General features: G+C 54.0%; 1 protein-coding gene across 6 annotated transcripts in view; it reads left to right on the top strand.

Moving 5' to 3' along the window:
• Nucleotides 1–22,014, top strand: part of TRAF3 (TNF receptor associated factor 3) — a 117,308-nt gene extending 95,294 nt beyond the window's left edge. For 4 of the 6 annotated variants that reach the window (XM_047735363.1, XM_047735362.1, XM_047735365.1 and 1 more), the window contains 6 exons: nucleotides 1,738–1,818; nucleotides 4,496–4,570; nucleotides 6,179–6,271; nucleotides 10,256–10,396; nucleotides 14,997–15,171; nucleotides 16,116–22,014. In XM_047735363.1, the coding sequence (XP_047591319.1) occupies nucleotides 1,738–1,818; nucleotides 4,496–4,570; nucleotides 6,179–6,271; nucleotides 10,256–10,396; nucleotides 14,997–15,171; nucleotides 16,116–16,687 (1,137 nt within the window). In that variant the 3' untranslated portion in view covers nucleotides 16,688–22,014. The remainder of the gene's footprint in view (nucleotides 1–1,737; nucleotides 1,819–4,495; nucleotides 4,571–6,178; nucleotides 6,272–10,255; nucleotides 10,397–14,996; nucleotides 15,172–16,115) is intronic. The other 2 variants (XM_047735366.1, XM_047735368.1) reach the window with 2 other exon arrangements.
• Nucleotides 22,015–25,352: the final 3,338 nt, after the last annotated feature.

Below are 25,352 nucleotides of genomic sequence, written 5' to 3' on the forward strand. Positions count from 1 at the left end.
TGTTCCTGCCCGTCTCTGCCACGGTGGTGCTCACCGGTGTGCGAGCTGTCCTCCTTGGGCGTCTGCAGCAGCAGGCCAGCACCTGGCGCATACCTGGCCTGGGGAATGGAGGTGGGCTCAAGGGGAGGCCCAGGGAGGAGGCGTGGCCTCTGTGGAATGTTTAGCCTGTTACCTCTCCAGGCCTGTGACTGATCAGGGAGGGAGGTTCAGCCACTCGCCGACTTACAGATGAGGTACGGAGGTGGAGCCATTTGCCCAGGGTTTTCCACTGAAAGACAAAGCCTTGGGACGCCTGGGTGGCTCAGTCCTTAAAGTGTCTGTCCGGCTCCCTGCTTGGCGGGAAGCCTGCTTCTTCCTCTGCCCTCTCTCGTGGTGTCTCTCTTATTTATTTACTTAAATAAATAAAATCTTTAAAAAAAAAAAAAAAGGAAGAAAGAAAGACAAAGCCTAGACTTGGTGGCACCTGGGAACTCGGGGATTCTGAGCACAGCCAGGCAGAATGGAAAGCCAGTGCCGCTCCCCCCTGCCCCCCGCCCCAAACGTGGTGCCTCTTATGGGAGGCCTGCTGGTAGGCTCAGTCCAGTCAGGTACTTTCTACTGAGCTCCGAGCAGTTGTGGACTTGCCCTCTGAGGGCTCTGCGGGCCTCTGAGGCCCAAGCCCAGGAGCAGAGCCATCTCTGGACTACATACCCCACCTGAACTTCGGAACACACCGAAGAAAGCTCAGTACGTGCCTGGTGTCTCACCTGGGTCACCGTTGCCCTTGGCCCACACTGTGCCTGCCTAGTCGGACTGAGACTCTCGGCTATGTCCCCCACTCTCCCCCACCCCCATCATTCAACATCACAGCAGCATGACTGTGGAGGTCCTAATCTGAAAAATCCAGATGAGAATCAGAAGTATCCCAGGGTCATAAGGAAAACAGCACCAAGTTCGTTCTTGCTCGGTGATGTGGCCTGGAGCCTGTCCCACAAGTTATGTTGCGTGGCCTGCAGTTACAGGCCTGTCTTGTGGCCCTTTGTCATGTGTCTGGTGATGCTCTCCAGGGCTCTTGGATTTGATGTCCTGGTGACCAACTCTCCCTGTAACTTTGCTACTGAACAGATATCCGTCCAGCAGGTGCCTGTGGCATGGGCTGAACGGTTGTCATCAGCCAGGCTCTGCAGAGTTGAAATATATACCATCCAAAGAAGGGCTACACCAGAATTTGTCCCTAGTTTCCATGCATTATAGATAACCTAGTAAAATTCCAGGGCAGTAATTTAAATACCCAGTGGCTCGTGCTGTTTGCAGGTGTTGGAGAAGCATCATTTCCAGATCCAAACCTGAGAAGCTGAAGGAAAACCACCCGTTTCTCCAGCGAACAGAGTCTGGACCCTGGGCTGCTGTGCGAGTGGCCACAGGGCCAAGTCTGCCGGTGTCCATGGCCCAGGGTGGCGCCCACACAGACGGGCGCTTCCTGGTGGGTGCTGCTCCGGGCTCCCTCCCACCACACCACTGTGCCCCCTCACGTGGCCCTCACCTGTCAGACTGGGGTGGATCTCCCGAGACGCCTTGTGTTTTGGCTCTTAGACTTCAAGCGTGAGGACTCCCCAAATGCGTCAGGAACCAGGGAAACCGGGCCAGGGAGCGGAGTGTCCTGTGGTTCTTCATGGTGACGTTGCAGATACCAGTGGCATCTGAGGGAAGGCAGGTGGTGTGTCTCAAAGTTGACGACGCTTTCTCTTTTTCCTCCAGAAACATGAAGACACGGAGTGTCCCTGTGTGGTGGTGTCCTGCCCCCATAAGTGCAGTGTCCAGACCCTGCTGAGGAGCGAGGTAAGGGGCGTGGCCAGGCCTGCGGAGGAGCTGGTGACAGCCTCAGGACTAGCAGCCAGACACTCCGTCCTTCCCCAGTAGCTAAAGTCAAGGTTTTCACGGAGCATGAGAGTGACGTGTAGAAAGACAACAGAGAACCTCATGCTATTTCGGGGCATCAAAAATTTCAGAAGCAAATAAATGCTACAGAGTGGTTAAATTCAGAGCAAAATATGGTTAAGAACTGAGAAAATGCAATTACTTTACAGTGCAAGCAAAGGTCATAACTTTGTAGGTTCTAAAAAATCTATTTTATAATCTGTAAAATAGGAATTCCTATAAGATTATCTCAAAATAAATGATGTTACAGACACTGCTGACCTTCTTGGCCATGTATGCTGTTCAGGGTTGGTGCTAGGGAGCAGGTGGGCCTGGAGGCGGCCCCCACATTTCAGGGGCCAGCGAGCAGGGCCCAGTGTAGCCTCCCCAGAGGTCATGTGTCTCACGCTGCCCTTGGGCATGCTTTCCTTAAGGCAGGTAGATTTACATTAACTTAATTTGATTGGGATATATCCAGATGGAGAAATTCCAAGGATTCTTAAATGGTTTGCCACCTGGTCCTGATCTGGAGCCCCTTTGGTTGCTGTTTGGGGAGCACCTGGGGCTCCTGTGCCCCCTGGTCCCCCCACAGGTCCCTCAGGCCCAGGTGCTCTTATCTAAGGAGGCTGCTCCCCTCACCTTTGCAACAGCCTGGAATTTTACCCCTGAACATTGGCGAGGTGAGGGTTGGTGTCTTATATCCCCACTGAGCAAGAGAACCTCTGTGGGCCTGGAGCCAGGGACACAGGGTACAGAGAGGACCCCCAGAACCACTCTCAGCCAGAGCACGTCCTCCCAGGAAGGTACTCTGCTAGACCAGGGCAGGGTCTTCCTGGGCGGTCATGGCCCCAGACCTGTAGCGTGCCTCTGGGGGTGGCAGAGAGACATGTATGGATTTCCACAACTAGGAAATCCCTCTGCTGAAGCGAATGGGTGACATGTCTACAGTATTGAAGGGATCACCAGGGTTTTATACGCTTTCCAGAATTTTCAGTCAGGGCTACCTGAATTAGGGACAGAAGCTAACTCCATTTGCCTCTAAGTTATTTTTCTTTTAAAAATCTTTAAACCTGCATTTATCTTGGGTTTCTGGTAAACGATGCTACTGGTCTATAAATTATTCTTGCCTCTTTTCCTAAGCTCCTGTGAGGGAGCATGATAAAGGCTCTGAGAGGAATGATAATGAGCCAGTTTAGGAGAAAGCATGACCCTGAATTAACAGTGGCCCAATGAAAATGACATCAGACCCCTGTGTCCCTGATTTTAATACCAGAGGCGCTGGCTGGATAGGTTCATGATCATAGCGCTGGCCTGAAAAAGTAGATCTTAAAACTTCGAAGGTGACATTACTACGCATGGTCTCATGCTGTATCTCTCTGCCAGTCACCTGGGCTCTCCCTTTTGGGCGCTTTCCTCCAGGTGCCGGCCAGAGCTTTGGGGCCAGTGTGCTGGTCTGCTAGAATTGTGACCACCATGATCTGCCCCGGCTCAGAGACCTTCCACAGAACTTGACCCATAGGCTCCCCGGGACTGTGGCCCTTCTCTGCAGCTCTCGCCATAGGCCTACTCTCCTCCCTGTCCTAAATACTGACCTAAAGGGGAAAGACTCGAGCTTTTTGTGCTGGTGTATAGTGGCCAGGCCCAGGAGCCTCTGGAAATGTGTGTGTACACAGAAAAACGCGCACCCAGCTCTGCAGTGCGCTCAGACACCCCCTCTCCTAATTCAGGGTCTAATTGTTCTCTATAAAGAAGATCTATCCTTAGAGTTTCCTGATGAGAATTTCTTCAATAAAAGAAGAAGCTGTCCTTAAATTGTATCAGCCTAATGAGTAGTACTATGTCTTTAAAATGTAGATGTTTCAATTCCCTTTTCTCTTGAGGGGGTATCATAAGTGGTTTTTATTTGACGATTTGCCAATATTTAAGCTGAACAAAGGGGTTTTTCCTTGTACAAGGAGTTATCCTCTCCCGATCTCTCTTAATTTGCTTCTACCAATTAGAGGTGACAATATTAAGATTGTTAGAATGACCTTAGCGATCTGTGAGAGGCTACATGGGTTTATGGGCACTCAGAGGGAAAAAAAGTCTTTCCAGAAGAAGGAAAAACTCATCTTGTTATCTTGAGTATTGAGAGTAATGGTACATCGTGTAAGCTTGCTTCCAAAATATATTTATTTTTGTGTACCGTATATTAGGTGTGTGACCCAGTTACATCCTGAATGCTTTCTCTTTTTTGTGTTTCATGCAACTTTTGTTTATAGTCTTTAAATGTTCATTTCAGTTTACGTTTCTCCCTTTCTTTTTAAAATGCTGGCGCTGCAGACGGCATGTCACATTTTGAACAATTTGTTCTAAAGAAACTGTAGGTTTAAGAAATGTTACAGTAACCGTATTTCTGTATATTGGCGTATATATGTGTATACACGTGACAGTAGTGTAAATTTACTGCCTTGAGCCCAGGAAGCAGGTGGTATACACACCTGTAGCTGATAAGCCCCCTTCGTGACAGTACAAACCAGATGCTCTCTGTGCCCTTAATGTGTTTGAACATTTTCATGCAGACGCTTGTGCCACAACTCACGTCTCTTTCCCGTTGCAGTTGAGTGCACACTTGTCAGAGTGTGTCAATGCCCCCAGCACCTGTAGTTTTAAGCGCTATGGCTGCGTTTTTCAGGTCAGTATCCAACATTTGTCCTTCCCGGTCACTGACATTCTGCCATGAGAGAAAGTTACTATCTTAACATCTTAACATGCAAGTTCTGGACTTGTAGTCTTTGTCATGGAGCCGAGTCACCGTGCTGCATGGGCAGCGAAAGCTACATGCAGCCACCGTGGGTGCTTGCTCTCCATGCCCGTGGTGTTCTGAGACCTGAGGTGGACACCGGTGCTGAGAAGGAAGTCAGGGCGTTAGCAGAACGACTCCATCCGACACCGGCTAGGCAGTGGGACAAACAGGACTGACAGTCAAGGGGGGGTTTCTGGAGAGATGGCTGTGGAATTGGAGCGCGTACTTGAATGTAAGTGCATGTCAAGCCAGACACGGCTTGGGCGGTGTGTGCATCAGTGCACAGCTGTGTGGCCCACGCTCGTGTGTCCCGTGGCATCTCCGCCACCCCTTGCGGAGCAGCTGTGTGGAGAGGGCGTCTCTGTCACCACCACACTCAGGCTGCGAGAAGCCTGTGTCTGGGGTTTTTTTTTTTTTTTTTTAACACGTCTGAGATTGCTAGTGACTTTGAACTGAGTTTCATTGAAACGTGTGTTTCAATTTTAAAACTGATCAGAGGGCAGTATCTATTACAATTAAAGTATTTTATATTTAATTTTGTGTATTACCAATACATTGTTATGAAATCAGTACAGAGATACTGGCAACTCAGTATTTCCTTAGAAAGTAAGGAGCCCTAAGAGTAAGAGTGACTGTAGCCCTCCCTTTGTCTCCGTCTCTTAACGAGACGGAGCGCTCGCCACTGTTATGTCGTATGTAGTTCCATTCATTCTGTGTATGTGTATATATATGTTTATATAGAGCAGTACTTATATCAACATATATATATGAATATTCTATGTACAGAGTATGTGTTTTGGAGATCATTAAAATGCTGTTTGTGGCTTAATTTTCTAATCCCAAAACAAATTATATTTTTATATGGATTATTTCCTTGCATATACGAAGTACTATTTCATGTGCTTATTACTGGCTCTGATGTGGTCTCCATCTTATGTACTCTGTAGATTGTTTATGTTTTGTATGTAACTTTCCAAGTATACTTAGAACAGTGAGGAGCAATATGCTTTCTAATACAGTGTTTTTCCCTAATAAGTTAATATTCTAGAAGATGATTTAGAACGCCACTTTGACTACATGTTCGCTCACTCAGTTATTGTAGCACTGCCTAGCTGTAACTGCAGGTGTCTGCACATTTCCCATTTGTAGTTTTAATGGAAAAATTTATAAAAGAACAGAAGTGAGAGGTCTAAGATTTAATTTCTGGGCATTAAAAATATGAAATGCATACGAGAAGGCACTTGGTAAGAAGCTGGAGGAGTAAAGAGCATGAGCTTGAGCTCGCTGCAGACTTGCAGGGTCTTGCCAGCCTCCCCACCTGCCCTTGGCAGAGCAGGCGCCACCAAGCACGGCCCCTCGAAGGCGTGGAGACCGCCCGCTAGCCGTACAAGAGCAGGGCTCCCCTCCGTTTGTAGCGCTGGGGTTAGGTCATGTGTTAGTCTTGCTGCGCTCCGTGATGGAGTGATGGCTTAATGCACTGCGTCTCTGTTCTCGCAGGGGACAAACCAGCAGATTAAGGCCCATGAGGCCAGCTCCGCGGTGCAGCACGTCAACTTACTGAAAGAGTGGAGTAACTCTCTAGAGAAAAAGGTAACGCCAGACTGCTTCTCGCTTTTGTTGGCTTTTAATCATTTCTTCAAATTATTTAAAGAAGAAAATCTTTTTTATAGTTACTAATGGTTTTGGATAAAAGAAACAGTATCAAGAGAATGTCCAAAAAGTAAATTTCTTTTCACATGACCTTGAGCTCATAAATGAAGGCATTTGTGTGTGTGTGTTCTTTGTTTGTTAATTGCCAAGCAAGCATGCAGTGCGCCCCCCCTCACCTTTTTTTTTTCCTAAATCACATTGTGGTTAACTTAGCATTGACCTAGAATGGGGATTCTCAGACTGCCAAACCTCCCCATCTCTCCCCATCAGCCTCGTCTTTTTGTAAGTGAGTTTTATTGGAATGCAGCCATGCTCATTCATTTCCCTGTTGTCCATGGCTGCTTTTGCAGAGTTTAGGAGTGAGACAGAAACTGTACGGACCTCACAGCCCAAAATGTTTATCCTCTGGCTCTTTGCAGAAAAAGTCTGCTGACACCCAGTCTGGAAGGTGACCTGGGTTACATGCTTCACCGTTCTTTGGCTTTTCTGAGCAATGCTGCCCCCCACGGGTGTTACTGTCGACTTCCTCACCAGATGCTTTGTGGAAGCTGGGTGCAGGGGCGCTTGTCCTCCGGCTGGGCTGCTTCTCAGGAGGCCTGCGTGGTGGGGGCTGCTGCCTCCTTAGCAGGCGCCTCCCCCATGTAGTACTTCTTCCCCCTGAGTTCTCCCTCCGCGGTGTTCCCCTAGGCCAGGCCTTCTGTTCATGAGGAAAATGTGAAAACCTCGGAGAATTGATAGAGAAGTTGTGACAGGATCTCTCACTGTGGCTTTTGTACAAAAACAGAAACACTTCAGTATTCAGGAAGCACTGGCAGAGAGTTTGCAGCAGGAGGGCACTAGGTGAATTAGAGCGGCCGGTAGGACTGATGTTTATTTTCTAAAGATTTGTAGAGATTTGAATACCTTGTTCTGGCATGAAATCCAACCAATTTAAAAAGCGAATGTGTTTGAACCAGTCCAAAATTGTTAATCAGAAGACTTGTATGAACGCTGACATAAAGTAGCTCTTTCAATACGAATGTTGATGCTGAAGGTGAGAAGCGACTGAAGGGCTGGTCACACGTGCATGTGCAGGTGCAGCAGCGGGAGGGTCCCCTTCACTGGTGACACAAACCATGTGTGTGAGGAGTCGTTTGTGACTTCTGCAGGGACACATAGTACTCGCTCTGAGCTAACGATGGTTTACGAAAGTCTTTCTTCCCCTCTGTTTGAAGAATGTGTTGTTTCTGCTTTTCAGAAATGGTAGGCATCGACGGCAGGGTTCTCTGCCTCTCGTGGACTCGGCTTCTCACTTAGGGGACAGGTTCTCTCTCTCTCGTTGAAGATGCGTTGATTGTGCCCCAGTGCGCGTGCGTGGTTGTGACGCGGGGCCGCCTGCGGGCAGGTCTGGGAAGGTGCCTGCCAGTCTGCCCCCGGAGCCCGGTCGGCCCCGGAGCCCAGTCTGCCCCCAGAGCTGAGCCTCGCGGAGCAGGTGCAGGGTGACCCCGGCAATAGCGATGTGCCCCCACCCCCCGCGGCGGTGGCCTCGCTCCTCTGCATGGCGGCGTGTGTGCCTCTGGAGGTGCCCGGCCCCACGGATTCCCGGCCCGCAAACACCCCGTGGGGACGCGGCCTGTCACCTGCGAGGGCGGGACGCGCTGCCACGCACTGCAGCTGGCGCACTCGACATCTTCGCCCCTTTCGTCTCTCCCCGTCTCTGCCCGGCAGAGTGACCCCGCCCGACGTTAGGTCCGGGAGCCTGGGCCGCGCCTGGTGTTTGCGCTCAGCGGAGGGGGCCTGTGTCTTCACTGGGCCCAGAGGAGAAGACCGGACAAAGAACGGAGATACTCATCTCTTCCTAACATGGGAATTTATTTTTCGTTATAGAATTACTCAGTTGGAATCTCTTAGGTTATTTTGTTCGTGTGTAGTGGAAAATAGCATGTTTGAGTTGGTTCAAAACCCCGACCCATCACATTCATGTCAAATTAAGGAAAAGCTGTTTTGTAAAATGTGGACTTAAGAACACCCATCTTCCGTGTTAAGGAAGCTTACAGGGAAATACAGAGTGCCCCACCAAAATAGGCTGCAGTAAATGTTGTTCTCAGGAGGGCCTTGGGGAAGGACGGGGGACTCCTGCTTTCATCTGCCTTGGGAACGTTCTGCTGTCTTCTTGGAAACACACCTGCCAGGTAGACTTTCCCGTACATATCATGTCTACGTGGTGGACGGGTGAGAGCTGGGATCTGCAGGGTCCAGGAGTTGGATTCTTTGATTAAAAGAAATAAGTAAATAACTAAGTAAATTTTTACCTTAGGGAGGTCCCTAAATTAAGAAGTTAAACATTTAATATGATGTGATATGTGCTCATTCATGTGAGACACTTCTGGGCATCCTCAGGTCGCTTGTTTTGTTGTAGGAAAAAAATGGCCATTGTTTCTGGAGATATTACCGAGATTTTTAATCAAAAGTGTTGGCATGCATGCAGGCTATTTCTTTTTTCTGGGTATGAGATTAAAGAGTCTGGGAATTGTGTCCAGCTTGAGAGATGGGAATGAGTGAGCCATAGCTTTGGGAAAGGCAGACCCGTCTGCAGGAATGACCCGTGGCCTGTCTATATCGCCTGTAGGAGTCCGGGGGCGGAAGCGTGTATTTTAGAGGAAAGTCCACTGGTGCCAAGTGACGTGCTAGGCAAGTGATGAGTTCTTTTGCCTATGAGACATCGCAGATTTCGTGTTCCTCAGTAAATACGCATTTGTTCTAAAGTGAAGCAGACTGTGTCCTAGGCGCTGCCTGGTTGCCTGTCTTTAGGCAGGTTCTTCGCAGGGACGTCAGGAATCTGCGCTTTACCACACCCAGGTCTGTCCTGGGATGGCTTTGGGCCATCACGTCAGGTGTTGGCTGGTATTCGGGGGGCACATCTGAGTGGAGGTGTCACAGCATTCCCCAGGGAGCCTGCCGTCTTCGGGGGCCACAGCCCGGTCCGCGCACAGGCACATATGTTGGTAGAGAGACCTTTCCGAGGGCCAGAGAACCCTATGCAGAAGTCTGGTGAGAAGGCGGCCTTGTCAGACTTGCCTTCGGATTCCTCACCTGGGGGCTTTTAAGACCAGGTTAAATGGGTTCTTGGGAGCTAATTATTTCCTAGAAAGAGATTTTGAAAAGGTCGGTGGTAGGTTTAGAACTGCTCCCCCAGCAGGCCCTTCCTGGGCTGACATGGTGTTGCCTGTCTTTATATACTGGGTTTCCTGGAAGGTCTTCTCTGGCCACAGGCTGGGCGCACAGGCTCTGCAGCTCCCGGGTCTCTGCTGCAGGGCTTGTTGTCAACCTGACGGAGTAAGTGAGGCACGAATGTAGCTTTGTTATTCTCTCTGTGCTTTTCCCTTGTGTTGGGAGAGCTTTCCAAAGTGCGGGAGAAGGCCCACTGGTGGAAGTGAGATAATTCACTGGGCTGCAACTAGTACTTTTTAAAGTAAAATAGAATCAAAGAGAAAGTACCAGGACACATGGAAATGACTAGGGCAAGGATGGTTTTGGGATACCTGTTTCTTGGGTGTACACACACGCACACACACACACACACACACACACACGTCTGTATACACGGGGTGAGAGGTGAGAATGTGTCTCCTGGTCAGTTTGAAAGCCACTCTGGTAGAAGGTTTATTTTTCAGCAAAAACTTTGGAAAGCGCGTCCCATTCGTTCCAAAGGCGGGGGCTGCTGTGCTTTGCCTCACCATAGTTCATTACCTGGGGCAGAGCGTAGGGTTTCCTGTCAGTTGCCAGGACTTCCATGTCCTGTGTGAAGGGATTTTTGTCCCCTGGAGCTTCTTCCAGGGAGCTAGTAGAGGGCCTGTATTGTGAAAATACAAGCACTGTCATTATAATTGTCATTAATTAATAAAACCACTTTTTGTTTGCTTAATTCAAGAATTTCTTTTTCAGGTTTCCTTGCTACAGAATGAAAGTGTAGAGAAAAACAAGAGCATACAAAGTTTGCACAATCAGATATGTAGCTTTGAAATTGAAATTGAGAGACAAAAGGAAATGCTCCGAAATAATGAATCCAAAATACTTCATTTACAGGTAAGAAGTTTAAGACGGTGGCTGGATCAAAGGGTGAGGAACATGTCTGTGTTCTCCTTCCAGACTTTCTCAGTGATCTGTTTGAGCAAAAGCCCTGACCTTTGTTAAACAGATGGCCTGTTTCTCTGAAGTGTAGACTGAGGACCTGGGCCGCTGTTTCTTCCCCACTTTTCCCTGGAGAGCGAGCCCGTTGGCTCTCTTCTTCTGTCTTTGATTTGCTCTTGGTGAAGTAAGACTTAAAACCTGCATTTTTAAAAACTCGCTGTTTTTATTATTGTTTAAGATTACATATTGTTCAAGAATAGTTATGTGTAAAGTTTCACTTCCTAAAGTGAAATGAAGCCGATCTATTTTGTTCTGAGTGTTCTGGCCACACATTCCCCACTTTATCTCACCACAGTGATTCAGATGTCCCTCAGAGCAAACACGCAGACCTTTGCTGCTCTGAGAAAAGGTGATCAGGAAAGAGGCTTCATTAGAATGTTGCTTCTCGTTTGTTATCAGCACAGGTGCTTGTTAGTATCTTGTTCCTGTAGATCTTACCCGCACACTAGTGTCCTCACGCCGTATGTCTGTTACACTCATTCCCACGTATATCACACACCCCCACGGAAAAATCACTACTATGTTTCCAAGATGGCTTTTTAGTGCTTTTACTTAGATGTGTTTCCTTAAATTATCTGGAAGATAAATTATTTCGAAGAGCTCAGAGTCACGGAGTCTTTGAGAATGCCTTTCTTTGCATTTTACCATCAGAGATTACTCCTAGTGGCTCAAATTGCATAGCGATTTATTAAATCAATTTCATATGTGTTAAAACCTTGTGGTTGTCCAGAGACGAGGAAAAACACAATGAAATAATAGATCGTGTTACGAAAGGTAAAGTCACTGGTATTGAATCAGGCCAGAACAAGTATGTCATGTGGAACACCAGCAGGCCTCCTGCCGGCGAGTGCCCGTGAGAGCGGTTCGGGAGGCCCCGCTCAGTCCTGAGCTACTGGCAGCCTAACTGCGGGCCTGGGGCTCTGAGACGTGCGTGGAAAGGACACAGAAGTTAAAGCTATACTAGAAAACCACCTTAAAAATAGCAACAGAAGAATGAGTAAGTAGTAGGTTCATTTGTACAGCATCATTTATAACCAGAAAAGTGAGGGTCTCCGTAATGAGGTCACCGGGGCATTTGTTGGAACCTCTGATACCGCTACCTGCGCCCTCCATTTCCCCCTCTCCCGGGGTCAAAAATTTGAACTTACTTTAATTTACTTTTTAGTAGAGCTTAATCATTCTACCGTGTATGATGTATATTTGAACACTTTGGTGATGGAAGAAACTGCTGAGATCTAGGAAAGGAAGTGGGAAAGCAGGTCACTGGTGCCCAGAGCATGGGGGCTGAGCAGCCGACCAGTCGGTGCCCCTAACGGGTCCTAAGTAGGAGGGCGGCCACTCGCCACTGCTCTTCTCCATGGAGAGGAAGGCATGGAGGGAAACAGACTGTGTGGGAAAAAAGGCACGCAGATCAGCCTGCACGTGCCACACCTGATCTCATGAATTGCATTGGGACAGCACTCCCTGCTCCGCCAGCAGCTTCTGGAGACTGAACTCTGGGTGATGGTGTGATGGCAAAGGTGACAGAGCGCCTGTGCTTCGCTGTGGGGCTGGCCCCGTGCACAGAGTCGGGGCTCTCCGTCTTCAGGCAACGTGGGTGGAAGACCTCCGTGGCTGGCCCCCCCAAGGCACTGGCTGTCTGTGAAGCACGCTTGGCCTGGGGACACTTCTCTGCGGTCCCTCCAGAGCCTTCACCGCTCCACCCTGAGCCTGGCTCTAGGTGCCCCGCGGTCTTCCTTCCTCATCCCAAAGCCTTCCTGTCGCTTTCCCCTCCTCCCTGCGCATTGGACCACCACAGTGACCCCAGACTTGTTACCTCCCTTGTCGGACTCTCCAGGACACCCCAAGACCCTGGGGACGGTGGCAGCACATACAGATGGCAGAGCTCCTAAGGGCCCCGGGTACACACGGGGACAGGGATGTGATCAGAGCTGGCCAGCGAGAGTGGAATTCAAGAGTGTGTTTGCTTTTGCTGGCCCAGGAAGGGCAGTTGCTTAATATTTTTCTTTTTAAAGAACGTGTTTAAGACCACCTAGATGTCCGCTTACTCTGTGTGTCCCTGTTGTTGGCAGAGGCTAGAGGAGCTGGTTGTTCTGCAGTCCCGGGTGTGGGACTGAAGCCACGAGGTGCACTGTCCCTCCCCAGCCTCCCCCCGCCCCCTGCACGGTCCCCCTGGCGCAGTGTTTGGTACGGAGGTCCCAGTGACTGAGCGGTGCAAAGGGCAGGAAGAGGGACAGTGGTGGAGCCCCCGGGTGCACCTGCGCGGGCTGACGAGTGAACCTTCTGATTAGGATTCATTGACTTTGCCTGCAGTTGGTGCCATCTCTCAGCGCCTGGCTTCTTTTTCTCGTGCAGCCTACACCTGCATTTAAGGTCTATTTTTATAGAAAGATGACAGCAGCTGCGTGTAGACCACTCTGGAGGAATGAGATCATGTTTGCTGCATTCTGCAGAGAAAGTGATCGGTGGCGTGTTCTGCTTGACTTGCCAGCACGTACACAAAGGAGAGGAGTTTAGAACCACCACATCGTCTCTTGCTGGGCGAGGGGGGCCGGTGCTCCTTTAAAGTGATCACCCTTGGTGGAGCCTTATCTGTGTGCACACTGTGTGCAAGTGTGCACGCCACCCCCCTGGCCCCACGTGCTGACTCTGTGTCACTGAGCTGGCGCCTGGGGCCCCTGCGGCAGCCCTCCCCTCCTTTCACACGCTTCTGGCCCTGAGGTCACCACGTGCCTTTGCACCCACTGCCCCATGCACAGCAGTCAGGTGCTGGGGAGGAGGCCCCTCTGTGTCACCCCCATTTTATCTCACGGGCATGAAGCTGAGGGGTGATGCTGGCTTGTCCCAGGCGGGCGTGCAGTTCACTCAACGAGGACCAGACTACAGAATGGCATCCCTGAGAGCCACCACTGATGACAAGGGTTTCCGTTGACCTCCCTTGTAAACGCACCAGTATCCCCGGTACCTCGACTGGTGGCATTGGCGGGTAGGGTTGTGGCAGCCCTGCAGGGGCTTGTCAGAAATATATCATGGCCCGGTGTTCGGGGGAGGGGGGTTGGTAGTGCTGCCCCCACAACCCAGACTTCGTGAACTAATTAAATATGCCTCCAGACACATGGATTTAAACAAAGTGACGTCATTGTGGGAAGAGGTGTTCTTTACAGAAAGCATTTTTCTTTTTCAGTGTTAGCTAATATCAGGTTTTCTTGGAAAGAAGAGGAAGAATGACCCTGTACTTCTACCCCAGAAAAGTAACCCAAACCTACCGTGTTTGTTTCTTGGTGGTTATTAACAGCCAGCAAATGTGCTGAAACTAAATATTTAAAAATAGGCTTCCAAAAGGAGAAGTGAGCTCAGCAGCCCCCGGGGTGCTCCCCCTGTGGCCCCTCCGGTTCAGAGGCGGCCCAGTTATTCACTGGCCCTCACTGGGGGCCAGACCACCCGGCCTTCATGAGCTTCACTTGAAAAAATGCAAATCCTTTTTAGAAGTGAAAACCCTGGGGGCACCTGGGAGGCTCAGTCAGTTAAGCGTCTGCCTTCAGCTCCCGTCATGATCCCGGGGTCCTGGGCTCGAGCCGCTGGTCAGGCTTCCCTGCTCGGCCGGAAGCCAGCTTCTCCCTCTGCCCTTCCCCCACCTCAAGTAAATGAATAAAATCCTTAAAAAGAAGCGAAAACCCTCTAGGTCCCAGCTTTGCCCACCAGGTGGGAACGCCAGTGCTTCCGAACTACCTGGAACGTGAGTCTTACCCTCTGCTTGTTGCTGTACGTGCTCTGTGTGTTTCTGCTGAAAAGGGTTTCTGAATTATCTAAATTAGGATAGGGCGACATGCAGCCTCGCCGTCCGTAGCCTGTCCGTGTATTTGTCCGTCGTATTTCTGGGCCCAGCGGGCACTGGACCCTGAGCGCCGTGCCGGGAGCGGCGGGGGGGGGTGGGGAGCCAGCCCCGCTCCTCGGCATTGCCTCTCCGTTTCAGCCGGGCTCCACAGAGCCCCCATCGAGCTCTTCCTGCGCCAGCCCTGTGCGGGTGCCAGGGTGGTGGCTGCTCTCTCTCGGGACCCAGCAGGATTCCGGGGCACTGCCTGCAGCCACAGAGACAAGGCGACCCCTCCAGCCCTGGGTCAGGCAGCCTCATGGGAGACGCACGTTGTTGGGCCCCTGTAGATGGCTCGGCCCTTTAGGAAACAGACCTCCAGAAGGCCCGTGGGTGTGGCTCCAGGGTCCTGCACCTGAGACTCTAGGACAGAGCGGTGTAGGGCCCCGTGCCATGCAGCTGGCGGGTGAGACTTCTCTGTGCCTTGGTCCCCTCCTCTTGGATAGGGACCTGTGGCCCCTGTATCCCCTGAGATGCGTTTGGGCCACCAGAGAGATGCGGGTGTGGGGCGGGCTCTCGGCACAGGACTGGCTGCTGGTCCTCGCTGGCTGCTGTGTGATGGGAGAAGCTCAGCATCTGCAGGTTTCTAACTGTTTTACCTTTCCGATGCCTTCTATTTGGAAGCGAGTGATAGACAGCCAGGCAGAGAAACTGAAGGAGCTGGACAAGGAGATCCGCCCCTTCCGGCAGAGCTGGGAGGAAGCAGACAGCGTGAAGAGCAGCGTGGAGTCCCTGCAGAACCGGGTGACGGAGCTGGAGAGCGTGGATAAGAGCGCGGGGCAGGCGGCTCGGAACACAGGTGGGGGCCGCAGGGGAGGGTGGGGAGGGGTCTGGGGCAGGCAGCGTGCATCCTGGTCTGTTCCTGGGAGCCTGGCCAGCCCGGCCAGGTGCGGGGCTTGAGATGGTGGGTGGGTGGCACACGGGGCACACACCCCCTAGAGCAGCGGTTTCCAGAGAGATGTCACCGTGCAGAGGTTTGATGACTTTCCAGCCAGAGATGCCTTTGTGAGAGATAGTAACGTCTCCCACCAAGACACCCCTCCGTGTGATGCCGGCCTGCTGGAGAGGAGGTGCAGGGTGGACGCCGGGCAGAGGACAGGGCTTGCTGGTTGGAGGCGGTGGGGTGCGGGATGGGGAGGTGAGGGAGAGGCTCCCAGCTATGCTTGTGAAAGCCTCCGAGGGACGGAAGTGAGCAGCAGTGAGACAAGACCCCACAGTGTGCTCAGCCAGCGTGTTTCTGATTCCTCGAGTCTGCTTTGGGGACTAAGTGAATATTCTGAATTTTTTGCGTGACAAGGATTAATGGTACAGAGGGACTGGGGTTATGGCAACCCCCCCCCAACATTGGGTTAAGCCGAGGATGGGAATGACATGGTGAGAGGCCACACCGGGCGCAGGTGACTCTGAGCGTCAGGCTGGAAGGCAGGGGGAGGTGAGCAAGAGGGTGGCCTTTTTCTGCCCCCAGTGGGGCTCTGAGGGCGCGCTGTGGGAGGGAGGGCCCTGCTGTGATGTGCTCTGGGACACACAGGCCTGTGTCCCCCCAGGTGTTGCCTCCCAGCAGGCCGTGGCCGTGGGTGTGGGGGACCAACGAGGCCGGGACCCGAGCCCTGTGTTTCAGGACACGTAGAGGTGTTTGTCTTCCACCCACAAGCCTGCTCGTGCTGGTGTTGGTGGGAACAGGCTCCTCCCGCCTTCCTGGCACTCACGGGCCTCCTTCGCCCCGTCTCTCCTCACCCACGGCAGGCTTGCTGGAATCCCAGCTGAGCCGGCACGACCAGATGCTGAGCGTCCATGACATCCGCCTGGCCGACATGGACCTGCGCTTCCAGGTCCTGGAGACCGCCAGCTACAACGGTGTGCTGATTTGGAAGATCCGAGATTATAAGCGGCGGAAGCAGGAAGCCGTCATGGGGAAGACCCTGTCTCTTTACAGCCAGCCCTTCTACACGGGCTATTTTGGCTATAAGATGTGTGCCAGGGTCTACTTGAACGGGGATGGCATGGGGAAGGGGACGCATTTGTCGCTATTTTTTGTCATCATGCGCGGAGAGTACGATGCCCTGCTCCCTTGGCCGTTCAAGCAGAAAGTGACGCTCATGCTGATGGATCAGGGGTCCTCTCGGCGCCACCTAGGGGATGCCTTCAAGCCGGACCCCAACAGCAGCAGCTTTAAGAAGCCCACCGGGGAGATGAATATTGCCTCTGGCTGCCCAGTGTTTGTGGCCCAAACTGTGCTAGAAAACGGGACTTATATTAAAGATGATACCATTTTTATTAAAGTCATAGTGGATACTTCGGATCTGCCCGACCCCTGACAGGTCACTGGGGGGGTGGATTGAGCAGAAGGCAACTCCTCGGGGGTTTGAACCGGCTGTCTCCACCGAGGTCCTCGCGCTCAGAAAAGGACCTTGTGGAACGGAGGAAGCAGCAGAAGGTGGCCGCGGGCCGGCGGGAGGAGCCACGCGTGAGGACACACCCAACATGTTTTTTAATAGACTAGCAACACTCCGCTCTGAAGAATTATTTATCCTTCGACGTGATAAATACTGCTGTCAGAGAAGGTTTTCATTTTCATTTTTAAAGATCTAGTTAATTAAGGTGGAAAACATATATGCTGAACAAAAGAACCATGATTTTTCTTCCTTAAACTTGAACACCAAAAAACAGACACGTGCACACACATGCACACACACACACACCTGGGGATAGCTGGACATGTCAGCATGTTAAGTAAAAGAAGAATTTATGAAATAATAATGCAATTCTGATATATTCTAAAATTCAAGAGTGCAATCTTGTTTCAAATATAGTATATTGTCTATTTTTAAGGCCTCACCTGGTCTCTGTTTTAATAATTTGTTTGTCAGAAGACCCTGAAGTACACCTAGGTCTTTTCTGAAAGTCTCAATTCAGAATCATTTTTTAATTTAAAGTTCTAAGATAATTGTTATTGCAAACATTTTATTTGAAAACGTTGATAGACTGATATTTCTTGGAAGAAAATGTAAACTATCCAACACTGGTTATCACTTGTGATAGGACAGAAACTACTCACTCTGCCGTTATTTCTCGTTAGAAATGTGAGCCTCACTACCTGTCGTAGTCCATGGCACTACGTCGCAGTCGCTATGAGGGGACCTGCTCATCGATGCTGTGCATCATTCTCAGACTTACAATCGTTGTCACCCTAAAATAGGGCGTTCGTTGAACTTTGGAGTTCTAAACAAAATCCTGTAGGCTTCTAAGATTCTGCCCCGTGTTCAGACACGCGCTCCCTTGCTGTCTACTCTGACCGTCGGCGTCCAGTACCCGGGCTGGGCAGGTGGCGGGGGCTGGAGGAGGTCGCGGCGGGTGTGTTTCTGCGTTCCGTCACGTCGCTGCGTCGTGTTGCCGATCTCCTAAGGCGGCGTCTTTGCGTGGAGGTGGTGGCGTCCAGTCCATGTGCCTTAGACGGGCCCTGCTGCTTCTTGCCCCGGCTCTGTGTTCGCTGTAACTCTGAAAGGTGTTAGCTTCCCCCGACTCTCCTCCCGACCGCGAGGTCTCTGCCTCTTCGGAGGCCCTCAGACAGCCCCGTCCCTGCGGAGGAAGCCGGGCTCCTCTTCAGCTTCCGGAGCCTCCGCTGCTCCGTTGTCACAGGTTCCAAATCTCTGGGCCCCGAAAGTGAGCCGCCCAGTCCCTGCACCGGCGTGGTGGTCCCACCCCCGGGCCAGGAGGGGAGCAGCCACAGCGCCTCTCCGGGTCCCCACCTGGGTCAGGGGAGTCCACCCCCAACCCCCCACCCCCTGTGCAGCAGAACCCTCTGAGCATTCCAGAGACCGCCGCTCTGGGGGGCCTGCCCAGGCTCGGTGACAGGGCCCTGAGACCACTGTTCTCTTGGGAAGGGAGGCTTGGGACAGTCCCGGCCTGTGCCCGCCCAGACGGCGTTTTCTCCACTCACTGTTTACCTTCTCTCAATGGTCCAACTGTGATTAGAAGCCGGAGCCCTGCCTCCCTGTGCCCCTCTGCTATGCACCGCGCTCCATGGGTGCTCTTACCACTGATGGGTGCTACACGTGACGGGTGCTTCTTAGGCAAAACGAGTGTGTGTGAACCACCGCATCTGTGCCGCTCATCCAAAAGACGCGCCCGCGACTGGCCAGCTGGGCCGCGCGCCTCAGACTGCCTGCCTCTGGGCTCCCCCGTGGTCGTGCGGGGACGGTTGGGCTGGTGCCCGGTGGCCCGCCGTGTCTCTGGTGCTGCCATCCGCCCTGGGCGTGCCTCCGCCCCAGTGCCTGCTGGAAGTGCCCTCCTAGCGCACCGTCCCCTGCCCTGAATGACCTCCTCAGTTCCCGGCACCTGCCATGCCTTTCGCAGTCCAGTGCTCGTTGTAGCCATCTTCTTTATTTTCTCCTCCCTGCCCCCCCACCATGGCTTTGAGGGCCGGTCTGTGTCCTCAGTCCTGGCCGTGAGGAGTCGTGTGTCCCCATTCATAGAGGAAGGACGTCCTGCAGGTGCTGCGGGACCCCTGTTCCCTTGAAGGCATCCCCGACCTCCTCCAGACCCTGCCCTGGTTCTACCCTGGACACTCAGAGGAGAGAGGATGCCAGGCGGTCCCTGCCCGGCCTCAGGTGGCTTTCCTGAGGACGGGAGTTACCAGCAGGGCCATACCTGAAACCTCCTCCCCTTCCCTAAACATAATGGACAATGTTAACAAATCTGAGATCAGCAGCATCTCAGTCTAGTAAACAATCAAACAAACAGTACTTTGCCTCTCCTGGTTGGAATTCTTCTGGGGGTGGGTCACCTGGGGGCACTTCTGGAAGCCTCTGTCCCTCGGTGGGGGCACTTTCCCAGCAGCCCCTCCTAGACACGCTCCTGGTGGGAGATGACAGGCCCTTTTGGCCTCCTCCCAGGGAGCCCATAGGACATGGCATCGGGCCGGCACCTCCCTGGGATGAGCTTGGGCCACAGCGGAAGCTTCATGCAGTGGCTTGACAATAGCTGGTGATGGCGGGGGGGGGGGGGGGGGGTCTTTTGGTCTTTCGGCCACTGTGTACCTCTTCCTTCTAGTGTGCTTGGGACTTTCTGGAACGCGGCCTCCTGAAGGACCTGAGCGTGGGGTGCTGCCCTGATGGGTGCCCCTGGCGTGGCTTCCGCCCTGACTCCTCCAGGCCCTGGTCCGGTGCTTGACGCCTGGGGCCGGCCTCGGGCTGTGGCCCCAGGTGGCCGGCCCTCCTGGCTTCACGGGGTCCCGGCCACCCACAAAACATGTCGCATGCAGTGCGTATTGGCGCACTTTTCCTATTTCCCAAAAGTGACAAAACTCCCCGACAGGACAAAACTGTTCCAATGCTTTAGAGAAACCCACACCGAGTCTCGCGTGTGAATCGAGCCCGCCGGCTTCCCTGCCGCCGCGTACGGGACACAAAGACCGCCCCGGCTGTGCTCGCCCCGTGGGGTGCTCTGGGCAGCGCCCTGGCTCAGCTCCCCCAGAGGCTGCGGGGCTAGGGGGCGCCCGAGGCTCGTCCGTGGTGAGTGGTCACCAGCTTGGGAGTCCCCGGTGGGGTTGGCGCGAGCGAGGGGCTGTTCCCGAGACGCGGGGAGTCTTGGTGAAACCCGCTGCCCCGGGGCTCTGAGAATTCAGGGTTTCTGGTGTCCCGGCCCCGCGGGTGGCACAGAGGAGACCGTGAGAATTCCTGCTGCCATTCTAAGACCTGTCCAGCAGGAGGAAGGCGCTGCCCCTCTAGGGATGACCGGCCGCGCAGGTGGACGGGGAGGCGCCGTGAGGGCCGCGGCCCCAGCCCCAGTTCACAGTCTGTTGCCGGAGCAGCGTCTGCGAGGCCGCAGGTTGAGCGCAGGAGCTCTTGGCCAAGATATGCTTTTCTTTTCCTGCCGCTGTGGTTTTTCCTTGCCTTGTGACCCCACAGGGCTGTGGAGCCCAGGAAAGCCTGTCCCCATGGCGGCTGCCACCTCCGGGCCCTTTGCACGCCAGCCGGACTCCAGGGGGCTCTCTGGCACAGCGAGTGCCCCTGCGGCTTCCCTGAACCACTGTGGCCTGCCTTGGTGAGGCAGGGGCCTCGTGTCCCTCACCACGTGGGGTGACAGTGGGGCCTGCCGCTGTCAGCAGCGAGTGGTGTCGTGGCAAACAGGCGGCTGAGGAAAGGGTGTCCGGACAGACCCTTCGGCATAGCAGGGTCCCGCCGTGGGTCCTTTCCTTGTCAGCCCAAGGGAGGCGGGCAGAGTGGCAGGACCCCCTCTGCAGCTCACACCCTGGGGGCGGGGTGCACACCTCCTCCTCACCCTACACGACGGAGGGGCGCCACCACTGTCACCGGCCCCCTGGCATCTCCGCTGGTCTTCGCGGGCAGGCCGGGCGGGAGGTCACAGTCCTCCCCGGACCCCTGGCCCAAACCTCAGCCCTCTGAAGCGAGTCCCTCTGCTGTAGGGAGTCGGCAGAGCTGTGAAATACTGTTCTCTTCCTTCTGGTCCAGATCTTTCTCAGACTGCGGCGGAGAGCTGGGAGGAGCTCCAGGAGCTCCTCTGCATTTGTGAGCGTTTGAGAGGTGAATGAGGGGTCTGTCACCCAAATCTGCTTCTCAGCCCAACACCGTGCTTCCATCTTCAGTTTTGCAGATCTCGACAGTTTTATTTTCTGCAAAGTAGAATGTGTCCACTGGGGTCTAAGTAAGATGAGGTCCATGTGTGGTTCCCGCACGGGCAGGTGACCTCGTTCGTCATCTTGGCTGTCTGTCCGGGGCGGGGCTGGCTATCACTGGGGAGCCAGGGCCCGCGGGGGAAGGGAGCGTCCCAGGGGTGTGTCCCGAATGGAGACTCTTAGTCTGGTCAGAGGAGGCCCTAGTGGCACCTCGCAGTGCTTGCCTTTCACTTCTCCTGCCGCTGCTGTGTCTCGAGTCTCTCCTGAACTCTCGCGTTGAGAAAGAGGTTCAGGTCCAGGAAGTCTGTACCACTCCTGCTGTTAGTGGCAATTGGTTTTTATAACTCCGTCCCCTAGTAGACAAGTCAGATAACCTCCTACAGCAAACTAAATGAGTTAATTGGTAAACACAAAAGCCGGCATTATTTCCAAGGGTTTCTACAATTACCCCTCTAGAATAACACCTGTGATCCAGGAAGTGCGTGAGCCCGTGTAGACCGTTGTGTCAGGTTTTTAGAACTGCACTCTTTCTCTGATGGCACACCTCTTCGTTCGGTTCTGTTACCCAAAAACAAAGACCAAAGAAGGCCAATCTCTCATTTGACTCTGTATTCTTAATCTGCCTGTTTTAAAAGTTGCCGTCCGTAGTAGCCGCTCGCTGTGAGGACCCATCCTGCCCTCCAAGTGATTGTGACCAGTGATTCACGTCCTGTGTGTCTCCACTCTTCTAAGAAAAAACAACAAAATGACAGTATAAGTTATTGCTCAGCAATAATCATGTTGTTAACGTGAGTCAACAACATGTCTGATTTTCTGATAGCATTATTATGTTTTATATTTTTGTTTACTGTATATCGTGTGTGGTTTTATTTGGTATTTATTTGTGTTTTGAGGTCTTGCGATGTTTTTGTGTTTCTGATGCTAATAACTAAAGTTTGTAAGAGTGTAGAATGCAAAACTTTGAAATGCTAAACTGTCTGATTAGAGGAAAATAAATCTGACTAAGGAGTCTGGGTTTCTTTTTCCGCTGTCTTCGCACGGGCGCCTGGCTGTGTGCCCTGGCCTTTCCCTCCCGTGGGTCCTCCCCACCTCTCCTCTCAGAAGTGGCCTCCTTGGCAGCCTCCATGGCCACACAGCCCCATGCTCATAAGGGCCCACGCTTGGCTTCATGCTCTGCTGTCACGGTCTTAGAACTCTGGATGTTTGAGAAAGGGGTCCCGTGTGCTGGGTTTGCAGGAGACCCAGCAGACCACACGGCCTCGCAGCCTCGCGGCCTCCCCTGCAGGTGGAGCTCTGACCTTGGCAAGTCCAGGAGGCCGGTGCACCCAGCAGCGGTGCTCTCAAGTCTGCGGCTTGGTCCAGAGCAGACAAGTTGGCCCTCGCCCTCCTGCCAGGTCCATGCCTGGGCATCCGGCCTGGTGGAAGGGCCCCCAACCCGGCACCCGCGCAGCTCCCCTCCTTCACCCGCCATGGGGGCTGTGGGCTCTTGGAGCCTCAGTTCCTTATCTGTCATGTGGAAGAACCACATCTCTCTCCTTTCTGAAATGCGGTTATTAAAAAGCTGTACCAGGGCACGTGGCTGGCTGAGTTGGTGGAACGGCTGACTCTTGATTTTGGCTCAGTTCGTGATCTTGGGGTCCTGGGATCAGCGGGAAGTCTGCCTGAGATTCAGTCTCTCCTCCCTCTACCCCCCTCCTCCCACAGAATCTCAGGCAGACTGTGCGCTCAGCGCGGAGCCCAGTGTGGGGCCCGATCTCATGACCCTGTGAGCATGACCTGAACCGAAACCAAGAGTCGAACCCTTAACTGACTGTGCCACCAGACGCCCCTAAATAAATATTTATTTAAAAAAAAAGGCCACCCCAGTACTGACCATGCAGGTGCTTGTGAAGGCTCCAGGCAATCAGGTTTTTAAAAAAATATTTATTCCAGTAATCTCCACACCCAGCACAGGGCTCGAACGCAGGACCCTGAGATCGAGAGTTGCATGCTCTTCCAACTGAGCCGGCCAGGGCCCCCCCACGCAACCAGTTCGGTGTGTCGGTGGTGAGAGAGCCCACAGGACCCCACCCACCTCTGGGTGGTTATAAGGACCAGGCCCAGGGGCAGGAAGCCCTCGAGGGCACCCCAAATTATCCAGTGAGGAGCCTTCTTTCCAGCATGGGTGCAAAGACCATGGGAACTGCCCGGCCTCCCCCACAGTCCTGCCCCTGATGGGGTCCACACCGCAGCCCCGCTGGGCCGCCAGAGCAACAGGAAGGGGACTTAGGGCCCTGCCCCCAGGTCCACACTGGTTCTCAGGTCACACTAGTCCTGTCGTCCGGTGCTGGGGGGCCTGCCAGGTCCTGCAGAGAGTCCTGCCCACCCTGCAGTGGGGTGGTCTCAGCCTCAGCCCTGCAGTGGGGCACACAGTGGGGAGCCCAGGGCCCCCCAGCTCTTCTGAATGCAGGCTCCCACACCCAGAACCCAGAGAAGGGCACCGTCTCCCTCGGCCTAGAGGCTCCCAAGTCAGCCCGCCCCTGTGGCGAGGGGCTTGCGTGCCACCGTCTCTCTGGCACTCAGGCCTGGGCTCCCACTGTGGCCTCAACCACACCAGGGACCCTGAGCGACTCTGTCGGTGGCCCCCCGCCATGGAAGCTAGACCCCCCCGAGGACAGCCCAGACCGACAGCACGGACAGCTTTGTGGGCTGGGCAGCCACGGAGCCACATGCACTCTGGGTTTTCGTGCTCCTTCGGAGGGATCTGCACTCAGCCAGAATTCCAGAAACTGGATACTTTCCTTTCAGCCTTTCGGAGTTTTTTCCTGAGTTGTGCAGAAAGGGAAGTGAGCCATAAACCTGGGGAGAAGAGCGCCCCCTGCTGGTTGCACCGGGCCAGAGGCGCCCGTGGGGACCCCAGGCAGAGGCTGCGGTGGATCCAGCGCTATCCAGCAGCAGAGAGCGCATGCAGTGACAGCTGGGGGACTCGGAGCAGCTCCCCCACGGGAGACCAGACTGCTCCCAGGACTGAGCGTGGCAGCACAGCCTTGGCCTTGGTCCCCAGAGTCAGCACTGGGGGCAGCCTGGCTCTCCTGGTGAGTTGGGACCAGGGAGGGCGCTGGGCAGAACGCTGTGACCCCTGCGGCCCTGGGGGACGGAGTGGGGCCACTGTGTCCCAAACCCTTCCAACCAGGACTTCTGAGGATGAGCTGGAACTCACTGGGCACGGCGGTGCAGGAGCGCACGGAGGCCCCCCACGCTACTGGCCTGTGGTCACTCCGCACTCCGCAGCAGGACCTTCCCACGCAGGCCGAGGACCAAATCCGGAAAAATGCCCGAGGCCACTGCATGACTGTGCTTGGTCAGAGATGCCTGGTCTCCGGGGTCGCTTTCAAGTGAGAACATGGAGTTCGGGGGAGGGGGGGTGTCGCCCCCAGGAGAACCTTCCTGCTCTCTGCTGGTCTCCCAGGACTGCGGTTCACCCTGCAGGATGCTCCCGGCACCCCAGATGGGTGAAAACCTAGAGATGGGGTCGCTCAGTGTAAAGCGCGGGTTTCCTGCGAGTGGACACAAATGTAATCTAAATCCTGACCACGAGGGATCTGTGACCAAGGCCACCGCGGTGACGAGACCAACGGAAGGTCCGCAGAGGAGGTCTGCGCCTTGACCCCCAGGGCTGGCCTTGGAGGAAGGCAGAACTCAGAGGCCCACACCGCGACTCCCCTCCCCCAGGCTGCAGGGCAGGGGTGGGCAGAGCTGGCGGCTGGCGGTGGGGCTAGGCATGTTTGGCCCTCGGGTGGCACGAGGCCCAGGGAAAAGCGCTCTTGGGGCTGGGAGGACGTGGTCTCAACCACTATGGCCACTGGCCTGGCAGGAGACACTCTGTGCTGCCTTGGCCTGCTGGGTCCTCCCAGGCAGTGGAAGTGCAGGGGGGAGGGTGTCACATGCTGTCTGCAGTGGCACCTCCTCACAGAGGCCCGCCCCGGCCACCTGGCCCTAGTGGCTCCCTCCTGGTCACCACGCACTCTGGCTCCCCCAATCCGTGCTCCTTCTGAGCCCTCCCTCAGGTGTGGCTCGTACATCTTCCAACTCCCCAGCCGACAGCAGGTCCAGGGTGCCATCTCCCAGCCCTCCACGCCCAGCCCCAAGACTGCGAACAGAGGAAAGGCCAGGTCAGGGGCGGGGACTATTCTGAGACCCGCAGGCCCTGCAGGTGACTGTCCTGCCTGTGGGGAGTGCCAACCTTCCCTTCCTCGCATACATATTTTTAGGGCAGCCTCTGTGCTCCAGGCAGTACCTAGTTGGATGGAGGATGCTGACAGTGGGGGGGGCCCAGGATGGCCTTTCTGGAGAGGTGACTTCATGCA

The sequence above is a fragment of the Lutra lutra genome, chromosome 7 (genome assembly GCF_902655055.1).
Source record: "Lutra lutra chromosome 7, mLutLut1.2, whole genome shotgun sequence".
NCBI lineage: Eukaryota > Metazoa > Chordata > Mammalia > Carnivora > Mustelidae > Lutra > Lutra lutra.